General features: G+C 39.2%; 1 protein-coding gene across 6 annotated transcripts in view; it reads right to left on the bottom strand.

Annotated features, from left to right (window-relative positions):
• The window catches only part of LOC149316866 (solute carrier family 12 member 7-like), a 126,854-nt gene that overhangs the window by 40,555 nt on the left and 69,506 nt on the right, over window positions 1-16,793 (bottom strand). For all 6 annotated transcript variants that reach the window (XM_089516415.1, XM_089516418.1, XM_089516416.1 and 3 more), the window contains 8 exons: window positions 15,780-15,910; window positions 13,293-13,519; window positions 9,009-9,220; window positions 7,641-7,814; window positions 4,149-4,247; window positions 3,019-3,076; window positions 2,068-2,242; window positions 525-643 (listed from right to left, as the gene is read on the bottom strand). In XM_089516415.1, the coding sequence (XP_089372541.1) occupies window positions 525-643; window positions 2,068-2,242; window positions 3,019-3,076; window positions 4,149-4,247; window positions 7,641-7,814; window positions 9,009-9,220; window positions 13,293-13,519; window positions 15,780-15,910 (1,195 nt within the window). The remainder of the gene's footprint in view (window positions 1-524; window positions 644-2,067; window positions 2,243-3,018; window positions 3,077-4,148; window positions 4,248-7,640; window positions 7,815-9,008; window positions 9,221-13,292; window positions 13,520-15,779; window positions 15,911-16,793) is intronic.

Below are 16,793 nucleotides of genomic sequence, written 5' to 3'. Positions count from 1 at the left end.
ACTTTTACAATCCCTACGTATTCCATGATATTGAACACATAGGAACTATGAATATGAATCAGTTACAAATGCATAATTCAAGGTTAAACATTTGTAACTGTCGTCGTGATTCCAGCCACTCTTCAAATCATTTTTCCTTGACATGTAACTTTTCATCTGCCCTAATCTGTTCTGCTTCTAACTGTCATCATGTTTCTCTTTTTAAACATTACTTTCCTCTTTCTTGCAGCATTCTCTTTAAATGTGCTCTGTACATCCAAAATAAAATAATCAATTCCCCGATGACCCATTGTCTGTTACTAGAATTCTCGGTCCACTTGCCATCCATCTGTATTTTAACGCTTTCCAAATTGATAATCTTTTTTATTATTTCTGTTTATTATAAAATCATCAAAAAAGTTGTTAAACATGTGGCTTATTGCATAGCTTTATGATGCAATGTTTCATTAATTGTATCCCACCTTGAGATCTAACGATATAAGGAGAAAGATATATGGAAATGAAACCTCTATATACATACTTACATAGAAAGGATTGGAGCTACACTATCCAGCGAAGCTATAAGAATGCCTATCTCACATATCAGCGCAGTCAGGAGCAAAGCCCATGTGGGTTCTCCATTTCGTTTCCCATGACCAAATACCTGTTGTTGTTGTTTTTAAAAAGGGCAAATGTTTTAATTTATTTCAAACACATGCATCTGTAAAACACACATAAGCTTAAGTAGAACTAGAGTTTTGAAAAATACCATTTTGGACTACAACTTCTAGAATCTCCTATCCAGCATGGCCAGTGGCTATGTTGGATAGGGGATTCTAGAAGTTATCATTCAAGCTTTTTAGTTCATAGTTTTCCAAGCTTTGAATCATTACGCTATTCTCTGTAACGATTCAAGCTACTATTAATTATAACAACTTACAATGTATTATAAAAAGGTAAAGGTAGTCCCTTGACATGAATGTCTAGTCATAACCGACCGTAGGGGGTAGTGCTCATCTCAGTTACCAAGCTGAAGAGCCAGCATTGTCTAAGGATTGCTCTTGTGATCATGTGGCCAGCACTATGCACCAAACGCTGTTACCTTCCCACTGAGAAGTAGTACCTATTCATCTACTTGCATTTGCATGCTTTTGAACTGCTAGGTTGGCAGAAGCTGGGACTAGTGACAGGTGTTCATCCCATCATGCAGCACTCGGCCCTTGAACTGCCAACTCTGATCTTCCAATCTTCAGAATTGGTGTCTCAACCAGTAAGCCACCGCATCCTTTTTAATGTATTATAAACTATTATAAATTATAATTTATAAACTATTATAAATTATATTATAAGCAACATAATTCAAGATGAGATAACCATTTTTAGTTTAGCCCTTTTTCTAAGTTTCATAAAAGATTAATATGCTTGCAGAAACATTACATTGGATGCAAGAGGCAAGCAACCATATATATACCTACATAAAAGATGTGTTTTCTTGTTTGTGTGTAGGCATGCACATCCATCCACCCTCCCACCCACACATAGAAAAGAAATATTAAATGGGCCTGAAACTAGCATGTCAAGATGGGAAATTGGGCTACAGGTTTAGGACCTTTTGGTCATAAAATGTTGGCAAATGTTACAAGTGTTGCAAACGGAATACAGAACAAACACAGAGTGGAGCATTTTGTGCCAGCATTCAGAAATAAAGGGGCTATTATGATTATTCTCCATACAAAATTCTGCAGATTTCTACCAGTCTCCCCCCCCCCCCAAAAAAAAACCCCCCAACAATTAACATAGTTTTCTTGGTAAAGTACAGTCTACATGCTAAAATGTGCAAGTTGCTACCCCACCATTAGACCTCTGCCTACATCATCAAGCATGTGTCTGTCTTGCTTTAACAAGCTATGATCAGCCAGGGTCAGAAATGTACACCTGAGCAGAAGTTGCCATCAAACCCTGTATACCACAAAATTAGGGCAATTAGAGCAAACCATCTGCGTGTGTCGCTTAGGAATGGGTTTTCCAGCAGACTTCTTCTGCAGCAGAACTGTGAAAGCACGAAAAAAGCAGAAAACAAAGACTTACTTGAAGAAATGGTACAATGCCATCTCTTGCAATTGCCTGGAGTAGCCGGGGAGCACCAGTGAGGCTCTGGAGACCAGCACCACATGTGGAAAAGAATGAGCCAATTACAATAACCCATGGAGAGGGCCATGCCAATGTACCAATCACTAGGTTTCCATTAACTGCTTCTCCAAATCTTGTGGGGAAAGAGCACATGCAACATTAAAGAAGAAAGAAGAGTTAAGTAAATTATGCACACCTATAAAATGGCTAATTCAGTTCACTAACATGAAGGGGCAAGTGGACATATTTCTGCAGAACTTATAAAGGATAACACTGAAACACAGAAAGGACAGTGGATGTCTCTTTTAGAAGAGTTGATCTTGAATTTTCTAGGTTTCCCTAGTTTATTAAGCTACCTGATGTGGGAGACTGGAATTCTTTTTTCCTAATGTGCCAAGAACTGGTACTGTACTATATTTGTGCCCAGTGGCTACAGTTGTTTTCTTTTCTGGAAGTTCTCCAGGGACTGTCAGAGGATCACCTGAAGACTGGCACTGGTCTATGAACTACCATTTTGATTACTGCTTCTAGAAAACTATGATCCAAAACAGATGGACAAAAAAAGGCGCTTTCCATGCAGCTTGAGAGGGTGTGGTGGTTAGACAACACACACACCCCAAGCTGCACCAGGGCAACCTAAGGTGGCTGAAACCCTGCTGCAAAAGGAATGGATTTTATCCATTCATTGCCACAGCCTGTTTGGGTCTGCGGCAGTGGCTGGCCTCAGGACGTCAGCGTCTGTTTGCCTCGGTCCCACAGCGATTGGGATGGGAGGGGCCTCTGGTCGCTCCTTTTGCCCCGTTTGCTGGGGCCTTAATTTCCCACAACCCATTTTTCTCTACTTAAAGTGGTATAGCTAATGGAGCACGTGCAGCCTTAAAAAAATGGAGTGGGAATGCCTTTACATACTTGTCCCTCAAGACGACTCCTTCTATACAGGCGCCAAAAAGAATAATACAGGACAGATCTGTATTTGAGATTCAAGGAATGGAATGTATATAAAGTTGGGAGGTGGTAAGGTGGGAATCTCAATGATCTCATTTGTAACATTTTAATGAATATTAAGTATTTTTTAATTTCTATTGATTACATTAGTAGAGAATTCAATATATGCTTAGCTCTCCCACTGAAAGCAGAAGAATCTCAACGTATTTAAATCTGGCCAGCCTATATTCTTTTTCTATTTCCAATGATACATTAGTCAACACATCAGATGAAAACCAGATTAGAGACAATAATCTTAATAATAGCAAAGCAAATGAAACAGCACATAGCTCTGTGTGTATCTGTGTGGGTGTGGGTGTGCAATAAGGCAGAACTGGACAATATGTGTCCCTCCAGATGTTCAGCTGTTAAATCCCATAATCTTAGCCAGCACTGCTAGTGGTGAGGGATGATGTGAGTTGCAACTGAGCAACATCTGGAGGGCCGCACCTTTCCCATTCCGGACCTAAAGTAATCCCATTCAAACATTTTAAACGCTGTTGTTCCTTGTTGTCACTATTGTTTATACAAATATGGTCATTACTAATTATACTTCTGGAATTTTATTGTATCTTCTATTTCTACATTTATCTAAAATGAAAAGAAAATGAAATCATATAAAACAGTACTTAATCTAAAATAAAGAAATTTCTGCTGTCTATCCAATGCATTTCACGGATTTTAAAATTTATTCATTCATTATTTATTAACGATCAACAGATCAAACAGTTTTAAAATTTAAAAGTCTTCCTGGTTTTGCCTACTGGCAAAAAATGAGGCATGCTTATCAAAAAGATTAAAATGTGTTTATTCACTACAATTTCCAGGCAGCTTTAACATGTTCTGCTCAAGGTTTGGTTGATCCAATCCCAACAAGCTATTCATTTTGAATGTAACATCTAAGTAAAATGTCTAACATTCCTTTTAAGGCTAGGCTTTGTGGTTGTTTGTTAGTCATCTGTGTACCCTCAAAGCAAAAACCTAACACGAAACAACAATATATATGAACCGGAGTTATGGAATCTAGATTATTTTAAATTGTACTGAAAGGATACAAATAAAGGATGTAGTTGAAATTGCTAGAATTGTTCCAGTTGGAATAGATTTTTGAGCATCTCGAAGATCTCCAGATCTGTTTGAACCTGCCATGATGCCTGAAACCAAGAACAAAACAATCATAGAAAAAGGGCTTGGCATTAGGTTACTGATGTTCAACACTAGGAGAAAATGTACATTGACTTGATTAAAGGAATCTACCCAGGTCTGTAGAGAAAGAAATTGCAGACTGAGTTGAATGTATACTGTAGGCATTTAATCCATGCGATCATGCAAATGTCAACAATGACTTAGGCTGATAGCTGGAATGGTAACAAAATAAATATCACTAGCAAGCTGGACTTGTTGGAGAGTTGTACCGAACACTGGATACAGACTTATGGTCCTCTAGGTGTCTCTGTCTACAATCTCTGTCAGCTTTAGACAACATAACCAATGGTGAAAGATTATATGAGCTGCAGGCCAAAAACATCTAATGGACCACTGTTATCTATCCCAGTCTAAAACAACTGCATGCTTAGACATCTGTATGTCAACTGAAAGATTCAATGTTACATTTCAAGAAAGAGCTAACCTATAAATGAGGTAGCAAAGATGTTAAGGTCTGCCTCTATACTTTAGGAAACATAAAGAAACAGATATACATATAATAATTGAAGAGACAGGTCAATGGAAAGGTTTTGATTGTGCAGTACTGAAGGCTTCCATGGAAGAGTTACATATACGTCAACACTTTTCAGGCAATTATCTATTATCACAACTCTTATGACCATGGCAAATTTACTGAGTCCCTGGAGTATTCTCTACATGAGAGAACAAGTTCAGACAGCTTCTTCCATTACTCACAGGAATCAAAGCAACATGAAGAAAGACAAAGATTATATTCTGTCAGGCATAAAAAGAGATGCTGACAAAATTCCAAATCATTTTCTCTTCTGGCAGTCAAACTAAAATAATAGGCTGTTCCTCATATACTCAATTTGTTCATCATGTGTACCCAAAAATAAATCTTCTATGCCAAGAAAATCAAAATGTTCAGTAACGTATACCCATTTTTTGCACTCTCAAGTTTATTATTTCTTGTACTCACTATATCAAATATACTTTAAAGAACACCTCAGAATTTTCAGTCAGGAACACTATGGATGAAGACATGGATAGCTAGTGGGAAATGACCATATGTTAACACCAGGAAGCTTCACAGGTCATTCAAGTTCTATGCCCTGGACAGCAGAAGTTTTTACAGGAAAGACTAAGGATGAATGTGTGGCAAATACTAAGATTTTTGGTAATATGATACGCATTCCATTATAAAATGTCAATTTTACCCTATGGGAATTAGAGGAGAGAATAGTCCATATCTGAGTTGGAATAGGAAGCAGTTCCTAAGAACTCTGCAGAGTTTGGAGAACTCTCAATGTCCAAATTTTGGAAACTCTAAGGAGAGGTCCAACTGATTTACTTCTATTTAAAAACATTTTAAAATTGTTGGGGTTTCTTGGCTCCCTAATAATGGTTGAATCTTCAATCAGTTTTCCTATCACCACTAAACCAAGAGCGTCTCCCTTGGATGTTGGCAAACAAGATGAAATTCCATTTTCTATAATCAAGGTTGAGACTACTAACCTATTTCTGAATTAGGAACTAAATCTGAGAAACTTGAGGTAAGTCTGTGCCCACAGCATTTTTCTGATTTTTTGGCAACCAACCAGGAACAGAAATTCTTTGAGTTCTCCCTTCTCTGAACTCAGCAAAGAGAGCTGCTTCATTTTCCGCTTTCCTACGAAATCTATCTATGTTTCTGCTTGCAATCCACAATTCCACCAGCACCAAAACTCACACAATCACATAACCTTCCAATCTCCAGATCTACCATTTCCCAAGAACTACCTTCCCCATATTATTTGGCAAACATTAACTTGCTAAGCTATCTTTTCTTCCATTTATTAATTATGTCTACTAAAACCAGTATACTGGCCATTGTACTAAGGCAGGGCTGTAGTACTTATCTGGGGATGGCACATCCGTATACATACTCTGGACCTCTACTCCAGCAGTTTTAACATAGGCCTGAAACACATGGGCCAAATAAAGTGCTTTGGGAGAGGGGCATGATGTTCAAATAATGCACACCCCCAAATTGCCTGGAAGTCGCTCCAAGGCTGCCTAAGGCGGCCCAAAAGGGAACGGTAAAAAGTTGTTCCTGCCGGCGGCCCGTTCAGAACCATGTCAGTGGCCGGCTTCAGGACCACAGTGTCCAGTAGCAATGATCCTAGAGTGATTGGGGCTGACCTGTCTGCTTCACCCCATAGACCATTTTCTCCTTATTGCTAGCATCATTCAGAAAATAACAATCTGTTGGAAATGAGAATCACTGAGGGTGGACCTAGAAAACTTTTGTCATTGATAAATCAGTGGGAGAGGGAATTTGGCACTGGTGGCGGTGGGAATATAGGAACATGGTGAGAGTGCAGTTAAGTTTAGAGGCTAGAGGTTGTGTGTTCTTGATTTAAGAGGCAGGCACACTAATTAAATATCTTTCTCTCTTATAACCAAAGGGAATTTTCTTCTTTTTTTAAAGCATCAGCAACAATCAAGGCAATTTGGATTTTAAGGAAGTATGTTTCAGGTAATTGTTACCTTAACTCTACAAGATGGTCAAATGTTGTTATTTAGTCTCTCTTTCTCTCTCACTGAAACACCCATTGCATACTCAGAGGAGCAGCCTTGACTTCTAGTAGGGTAGTCCGTCTAGAAATGACTATGTGATCATACTATGGGGTCAAAAGGTTATTCCAAAAAAAGGCTGCCAGGCACAGCAAGTATGGCTGGTGCCACACTACAGAAATAAAGCAGTTTGACACTACTTTAACTGCCATGACTCGATGCCATGGGATTCTGGAGTTTGTACTTTTGTGAGATATTTGCCCTTCCCTGTCAGAGAGCTCTGGTGCCCCACCAAACTACAAATCCCAGAAATCCATTGCATTGAGCCATGAAAGTTAAAGTAGTCTTAAACTGCTTTATTTCTGTACTGTGGTAGCATCCCACTTATTCTAGTAAGGCAGCCCCTCCTGGAATGGGTATGTAACAGTCCAGTATTGCTTTACAATATGCAGTTTGAAAGTAATAGTAATAACATTTATTCGGTCATTGACCAGTATAGCAGTTTGAAAGTATTTGGTGCGATCAATTTCAATTCAATCCACCTGAGGAAATTACAGTATTATTGGGGGTTTCACAGCAGACAACTAAATGTGGGAAAGATACCCAGAAGGAAGACAGACTAAAAATCACTGAGACTGAGGATTAAAAGCAGAAAAGAAACAAACAGCTCTTGAAGAAAAGATGGTGTTTTCTTGTACACAGACTGCTATACTTATCAAGGCAAGGCCGGAGATGAGAATCTAAAGACATGCAGCTCTAGTCTATTCAAATAGAAGAGCCCATCCAGTTCAGTTATATGAGAGTAAAAAGGAAGAAAACAATACCTGTCACTGATGGAAAATAAATCCCGACTAACATAGTAAAATAGGTCATGATATCTGTATACACATAAGTGCCAATTTTTTCTTTTGTTTCTTCCAGAGTTGAAACAGGAACTGATGGGAAATTCTGTTTCTCCACAATTGCTCCTTTGTCTCCATATGAACTCCATAAATTATCTGTGAGGAAATAAGCATCAGATTTTGTTCACAAACACCAGCATATAAACATAGACTTTAAAAGCCTTTCTGGAAGACCTTTTATTGTCCTCAAATATTCATTCCATCCTATTCTTACAAATAAGCGATCTTCACTTGACATTTCTGGAATATTATCTTATTACATAATACTTATTATCATCAGAGTGTGATTTATGTAGTCCATGCCCTGCTGAAATCAGTGGTAAAAACCTAATAATTATAAACGGACTTAGGTGTCAATTGTATCACCTAGGGCAGTGCTTCTCAAGCCATCTGATGTATGGGATCAGCAATTATTTTTCAAATATGCCAGGGGCCAGCAATGTATTTGTTCCCATTCAATACCACAATTTCTTTCTTGATTTGAAACTCACCATAGACTGCCACCACCCTGGCCCCTTCTCCTTTTGTGTCATGTCTTTTTTTAGATTCTAAGCCTAAGTGGAGGGAATTCTCTAATTAACTATTTGTAAGCAGTTCTGAGAGCCTTTGTGGCAGAAAAGCAGGGTATAAATATTCTAAATGAAATTAAATGGTAGCCAATGGCTTGGGAACCATCACTCATCCAGAGACCACCACTTAGAGTAGGACTGGCTAAGGCGCACCAGTCTTGGGGTTTACTTATCATCCATTACCACTATTTATTCAAACAACACTCAGCAGATTTAACAGGTATTACAAACACTTCATTTGTAAAGTTGGCAACACTGACCTATATGTCTAGTTTCCCACTAATATGCATTCGTATGTTATAATTAATGAAAAATGAGTATGTGCATAAATAATATACATATCATACATAATCTATAAATCACACATAAATGTCCTGGAATGGCATAAACATGTAATAAAAACAAGGTAATAAAAGTTAAACAAATGCAAAAGGGTAGGGCAGATGAGCTGCCCTTTGATGTAAGGACTATCCTAAATTAAGGAATAGGTCATATTATGCTGTCTAGGAAAAACAAGCACCGATAGTATATAATACAGTTCTATACAAAGGACCACTGCATGTGACTATTTCTGACAGCCTAAACAGAACATGTGTGGGCTGCCATATAAGAGTCTCAAGATGCATGGAATCAATACAATATCCTTCCTGTATACATTTTATTCTTAGAAAACCATTGGTTCATACTAACTGACTATCTGCATCTGTGTTGATAGGCTCACCAAATAGAACTCCACTTGCAACTCCAGGAATTCCCTGTATTTCAGTGACGTTGTTCAGACGAAAATATTCATCGCACGTGGCATTCAGAGATGCGTCACCACCACAGAATTCTCTCCATAGCACAGTAGCCTGTGTTACATTGTCCACAATAGTATATTTGGCACAAGGGTAATCATCCCTCACTAATGTACGGTTTCCAAGAAGACAGATACTAGAAAATAAAATAAACAATATGTGTCTGTACCTTTTAAACAAAGATAGTCAGTCTAAAAGAACTCTCATCATCATTAACCTAGCTGATAATGCCACCTCATTTGGCAAACTTCTTATCTGGTTCAGAAATATAGTTTTGTTAGTCTGGAATATCAGTATGCAAAAAGATCTTGTTTCACTGTGTGAAAGAAGTTGTAGCATAAGCTTTCCTAGACTAGGTCTATTTCATCAGATCCCTGTTGCCTAGTAAGGACCTTTATAATCGGACTACAGTCATCCGTCTGGATTCATGGGGGATCCACCCCCCTCGGATCCGAAATTTTGTGACTATTCAAGTTCCTCCCCTCCTTATCTCCTTCCCCCTCCCTCGGGCCTAGCTTTGCCTCAGGGGCTGGGAGGGGGTCTTCCCTCAGTCTGGCAAGAGAGAGGCAGGCCATGATTGCTGCCGGGGCCTGTAATCTGCGCCAGTTGGATGCTATGGAGATTCACCTTCCCAGTGCGCTCAGAGCCTGGTGTGCACCCACCCCGCCCCCTCCACCACAGACAATGGGTGGAGCAACCCCTGTGGGGTGGGGTGTGTGCATACTGGGCCCAGAGCACCACCAGGAAGACAATTCTTCATGGCGGCCAGCTGGAACAGATTACAGGCCCCAGCAGCCTCTGTGCCCTGCCTCACTTCCACTGAACTGAGGGAAGGCCCCCTCCCAGGCCCCGAGGCAAAGCTAGGTCCGGAGAGAGGAAGGGAAGGAGAGAGGGAGGGAGGGGATGGAAAGGAGCATGTGGGAAGGAGGAGGGGAAGTGCATGTGACAGCAACCTTGCAAATGATCAAAAATGCAAGTTCCAACGCCGCGAATCTGGAGGGACAACTGTATATAGAAATGCAAAACTTCTAGTGATGAGGTGACAAGTTGTAGTATAAGCTTTCCTAGGTCTACTGCATCAGATTCATGGAGCAAACTGTTACCTAGGAAGGACCTTTATAATCAGACTATCCAGAAATAAAAAACTTGTAGTGATGAGGTTTTAGATATGATAATTGAGGGACAAAGGCAGGAGGAAAGATGTTGCCTAAGGCTAGTGTGAGTGGATGACCATATGAATGGTGGAGGAAGTTTTGGAATTTGGTGTGTGCAGACTGGGAACCAGAAAAGAGATGTGATAAACTGGCTAAAAGTGGCCTTGTGAGGCTAGGGTGTTTTGTTGTTGTGCTCCTTCAAGTCATTTCAGACTTATAGAGACTCAAAATCAAACCTATCAGGGAATCCTGGTGGTGCAGTGGTAAAATGCCTGTAGTGCAGCCATTCATAGCCACAAGGTTGTGAGTTCGATTCCAGGGCTCCAGGGTCAATTCAGCCTTGCATCCTTCCATAAATCGCTAAAATGAGTACCCAGATTGTTATGGGCAATTGGTTTACACATTGTAAAATGCTTAGAGAGTGTTTAAGTACACTGATAAACAGTATACAAATATACTTGTTATTACTATTGCTCCAATGGGGTTTTCCTGGCATGTTTCTTCATGCCAGTGCCATCTTGAGGCTAAGAGAGTGTAACTTGCCCAAGGTCACTCAGTTTCCTTGGTTGAGCTGAGATTTGAACCCTGGCCTCCACAGTCATGGTCCAATGATCAAACCACTACACCATGCTGGCTCTCTTGTGGCTAGAGTACTAACCAGTATTATAATATGTATAGTGTGTCAAGAAGCTACTGTCTCTTTTCAACCACTGTTGATGGATTGGAATTTGTGAATATGTTCCAATTCAGCCTTCCGGGCCTTTCAGCTCTGACCCATCGAGGGGACAAAGGGTTCACACAGCAAGTTTGAACAGGTAACAAAAAATTCAATTGTGGCAAACATAGTGAGGACTATGAGCCTGATCGATTCCAGATGGCATCGCTGAGGAAACTCCAGATCTCCTCGATATAAAATGGTAGGTGTGAATGGGCCCCAAGGCTCAGTGGTGTTTTGAACCCTGATCTCCAGAGTCCTAGTCTATCATCAAATCACTACCTCAAGTTGGCTCCCAACCTCTCTTTCACTCTGGCAAAGACACTGCTGTTCTGCTTAACTTTATTGCTAAAAGCTATGAGCCATCACAATTCCATATACAGTTGGCCCTCCGTTTTCACGGGGATTTGTTCCGGACCACCCCTGCGAAAACGGAGATTAGCTGACATTTAAGCTCCATAGGCCTAAATGGGGCACGTGCCCACAAGCGCATATGGGGGGGGGGGGACACACACTCCATTGAAAATAACAGAGGTCACATTATCCATGCTGTATATAGTGTGACTATTCTAGGATATATTATTTACAACAGCAAACTTATCGACAGATTAACCAGAAATGACAGAGAATTCATTTTGTGTAATTAAATTTTCATGCATATGCAATACCTAATCAGACAACCAGGGGATGAAAATGCCACTAAATGGACATTGCAAGTAAATGCTGTTATGTTTGCTGAAACCTCCACTCCAAGGGGCTGAGAGGATGGGTTTAAGGCAAGGATGGGCATTTTTTACTAAGAAGTTCCTTTGTTTTCACAATTTAGTTACATGAAATTGAAAGATTGCTCCAACCAGTATGGACACTCGTTAGTTATTCCTGAGCTGCAACTCAAAAAGTAACTTTGCAATCTCCACTATTGACTTTGATGACAGATGTTTGAAAGTGAAAGACAAAGAAGATTTGGAGTGAAATGCCCCTCCTTTCTGATAATCTCTATTTACAGAAGGTACCCAGAACCAACTAATGGTATTACAGAAGGTGATCCCCTAATAGTTACATCAAACATCTCTCTGCTGCACAGAAAACCCAAGCACAGAACCTTTAACATATGGAGTACAAGAAAGAGAGAAAGACATGGATGCACTCATTTTTGTTACTGAAGCAATGACTGTGGATGTTAGAAATGAAGAAAAGTAGCAAGGAAATTCCAAAGGGCTAGATAAAACCATGAGTTGGGTCCTTAAACTATGGCGGGATACAGACCGCCCAAAAAGGGCGTTCTGCCAGCGTCTTGTTTTGCTGCACAAGGAAGCTGCAGCGGACAAACTGTGCGGCTCCCTCGCACAGCAAAAAGAACCCACAAAAAGTGGGTTCTTCTTGCGGCGCCATTGTGACGCTGCAGTGCGCCAATGGCACGCTCGCAGCATCACAATGACGCCGGGACGTGCAGATGCTAAGCGTCCGTTGTGTCAAAATGCCAGTGCCCTTGTGTACAGAGCGCCACCATTTTGACACCTTCGTCACGTGATAGGGGTGAGGCACGCCCTCGGCCAACCCTTAGCATGTGATGAGGGCGAACTATAGGCCCATCTAGATCGGGCCTATAATACTCTCAAGTAGATACAATGAAGATGAATAAACCAAAATCATAGAAAGAAGGAATTGAAGGAATACAGGGTCTCCCTGTTTGAGATAGCGAATATCCAGTCACCACCATAATTACAGTTCTCAAAAAAGTTGGCAAGTGTCAAAAACTAGTGCCCCTATTGGAGATATATAATGTTGAAGATGGTTTTTTTTAAAAGAAGAAGTGGGAGTGGGGGGGGGGAATAGAGCATATCTTAATATGATATAGGAAGTATTAATACATGTATGGTTTTGATGTCCTAAAGGGGCATGCACTGCGGATTGTTGGGCCAATTTTGGCATCTCCTGGCCCCATATGGGACACACCATCATAATTTTTCATGATCAGCATTGACTTCTTATCAGAAGATATTTGTGGTGGTAGCTTGAAAACACTTCTTAGGGGCCAAGCTGTGGCTCCTAAAAAGAATTTTACAACAACTTTCCTGGGCCATCTTTCATTTAAAATAATCTGGGATCTGGATTATTTTATAAGACTCACACAAGGGCCATGTGTGGCCTATGGACTGCATGATTTCCCCGTCCAATATAGACCGGGCACACATCTCTTCATCTTAAATTTGTCTCTCCCAAATCACTTGCATTTTTTTTAACTGCATGTTTCTATTTTTTACTTCAACATCTGAATTAGATTAATTTTTTTTTTAAAAAACATCATCACAAATGTTTTTAAAACTATCTCTACTTACCTAAAGTCTGGTGGATCAAATGCAGTTTTAATAACCCCAGCATAAATAGCAATAATTGAAAGAATCACACAAGCCAAGAAGACAAGTGCAAGCTTATTGACATATTTGACTCCCACAAAAACTACTATTGCCATCAGCGCAAGGATGCATGTTCCATACACTCTCATATTGTTTAAGGTGGCCTCCTCACTTCCAATAAAAATAGCAGCATTTGGAGAAATGTATTTCTGTAGAAGAAACAAATTTTGAACAGTTTTTAGTATACAGTTCCAAAATAATTCTATGTTAAATGATTTTAGTAATATACTTAGAGAACAGCAAGTTTGTTAACCTAAATGATTAGTTGTTATTTTAAAAATAAATGGAAGAGAAAAGGTACTTGAGGAAAATTATTTCAGTGTTTAGTGAAGATGAGATTATTTATTTATTTGTTCTCAGTTCATTCTGGATAAAAGGAAAAGGAAACTGAGATACAGTTCGACTTCTGTATCTGCAAATTTAGTATCTACAGTTTCACTTACCCATGTCTGAAAAAATATGTTCTTGCTAGGCATTTCTAGAGCCAGGATGGTGTAGTCGTTTGAGCATCGGACTATAACTCTGGAGAACAGAGTTCAGTTTGTCATTCAGTCATGGAAACCCACTGGATGACCTTGGGCGAGTCACATATTCTCTGCCCCTGAAAACTCTGTGATAGGTTTGCTTTAGGGTTTTCGTAAATTGGAAAAAAATTGAACGCACACAACAACAACAACAGCAACAAGAACAACCGGGATTTCTAGGTCCTCCAGTGAGATTCTATATGGTATACTTCGACAGGATGTAATTTGTCTAATTGAAAATAATAAGAGTCCCCTACTGTTTCAAGCATCCATGGTGGAACTTAAAATGTAAGCTCTGTGGATACAGTACATTGTGTGTGATTTTTATAATGTTTATACTGACTACTATCAAATACATTTCAGAAGGCTTGGTTTTCCGTCAAAGATTTGGGACATGTGTGCTGAGGTCCATGTATTTTACAGTAGCTTTGTTAGCTGAGGTTTGCTGTCATTGCTAACTCCTCCTTTTTTTCTACAATGTCTTGTAAGCATAGGAATTTGGGTGCTCGTATCATTCATGGACTTTTTAAATTAGGCGTACTATTTTTTTAGGCAAGGAATACTCAAGAGTTGGTTTTGCCAGTTCCTTCCTCTGTAGGTTATATTTCAGATAAAAGAACTGCCAAAACCATCTCTCTCTGAGTATTCTTTTGCTTAAGGTAACCCTGTGAAATGCATAAAGTTCCCATAAGTCAACAGTTGACTTCAAAGCCATCTAACTATATAAAAAATATAGAATGTAACAAAATAATAAACAACAGGAAAATAGTCAGCAGTCTCAATTTCAGATTTCTTCGTGACACTATACAGAGAAAAGTGATTCATTTAGTAGGCTTACGTAACAGCTCAAGTCAGGAAATGTAGATTAACTATTAGATGATTAGTCTATTAATATATTAATCAAATTTGCAAACGTTTTCAGAGAAAGCAAATGATTTTACAGTTACAGAATAAGCAAACAGATAGCTAGAACAGACAGACCAACCCAGCTAGATATTTTTGGCATTTGATTCCCACATTCCCTAGCGAAGCTGAGAGTTATAGGTAAAAAACTAGAGTGTCACAGTTAACCACTGCTAATACTGCTGGTGAACACATATCATATCAGGTATCTTTTTAGAAACTATTTCTCCCTCATGAGATGGGAAAACTGCTGTTTTAACACGATGCTTTCCAAATGTAATTTTTATAACTATTGGATCAACTATATTATCCAGCTTAACTGAAGGAGCATATTCTCCCATATGAGCCTGCCTGTATTTTGAGATCTTTTGGGAAGGCCTCCTCTGTGTCTCACCAATGTAACAGGTGCATCGGTGGGAACTTGCGAGAGGGCCTTCTTAGCGGCTGCTCCCAAGTTCTGTAACTCCCTTCCCAGGGAGGTTAGATTGTAGGCAGATGAATATCTTTTTCGTTTCGGTAAGCCTTTGAGGGCTCATTGCTCAAGGAGAAAGGGTCTTTCATATACTGTATTGTTTATATTCTTTATAACAGTCACACTTTCAACTCTTAACTTTTAATTCTACTACTAGTTTAACAAACTTTTAGGATGTGGTTTTTTTAGTTGTATCTGTTTTAACTTTTAAAAGCCACTTTTCAGTTCTGGACTGGAAAAACGGTAGGATATAAATAAATATAACTATTACAACAACTGGGGACACTTTTTAATGGAGTGATAATTTATAACCAATTACACATAGCAGTCCTATTATATAGCCCATATATCATTCCATAATCAAAGTTCATTTGGAAAGTGTTTTTGTATTTTTTGAAAATTTTCAGGCACCCACTAAAGGCAGGTTAAGTAGAAAATAGGGAGTGTTTATTTGAGATTCAAAAATATTGGGATACAATATAAGACATAAGCTTGGTATGGGAGACTCACCAATAAAATTTCAATTGTGCCAAGAATATACATAGCCCCGGCAAAAGTGGTGCCCAGATAAAAACAAAGTCCCACAGCTCCACCGAATTCTGGCCCTAACGATCTGGAAATCATATAATACGATCCACCAGCTGTGAAATTGACATTGACAAACACAAATTAAAATGGTGCAAAACAAACCAAGCATATTCAAAACATATTGACATTGGATTTCCTGCATGGCAGGGGGTTGGACTGGATGGCCCGTGCGGTCTCTTCCAACTCTATGATTCTATGATTCTATGCTCAATTAATTTAACCCCTACATTATATGAAGCATGATAGAAAGCGTTTTTTTTTAAAAAAGACTGTAAACAAAGCTTATCACACCTGGAACACATTTTTATGAATGAAAGTGTAAAATACTATAAAATTTTAACACTGGTGGTTTTTTTTTTTTTAAAAAAATATTGTTTGAAGAATTATATTCACAATATACTGTATATACTCAACTATAAGTTGACCTCATGTATAAGTTGAGGGTACATTTTGGGGCCAAAATAATGGATTTTGATATGAACCATGGATAAGTTGAGGGTAAAACTTAGGGGCATGTAACAAAGGATGTAAAGAACGAAGCAAAGGAAAACAATGCCAAAGAACAAAATTCCAGCAGGCATAACTGTTTGTCCTCATAGTAAAGGCTGGATAGATGACAAAGTAGAGCAGGTCAGTGCTTCCAGGGCAGATCATGCTCTTGCCTTTCACCAGGGGATGGTTCTCCTTTTTTAATAAGAGTTAAAGTACTCTACAGTACCTACACTGACCCATGGATAAGTCGACTCAGTTTTTTGGGGGTCAATTTTTTAACCTAAATTTCTAGACTTTTACATGAATATATACAGTAGCAATACGTTTGGGGTAAACATGTTCCTCTGATTTATATGCACGCATACAGATGTTATGCACAAATATTATCTGCCATTCTGTTGGTTAAATCCCATTGATTTATTGGGTCTACTCTAGTCAGAACTA

Source organism: Sceloporus occidentalis, unplaced genomic scaffold (assembly GCF_023333645.1).
Source record: "Sceloporus occidentalis isolate IW3139 unplaced genomic scaffold, rSceOcc1.0.p SCAF_3, whole genome shotgun sequence".
Classification (NCBI taxonomy): domain Eukaryota; kingdom Metazoa; phylum Chordata; class Lepidosauria; order Squamata; family Phrynosomatidae; genus Sceloporus; species Sceloporus occidentalis.
This window is presented reverse-complemented; position numbering and strand designations above follow the sequence as displayed.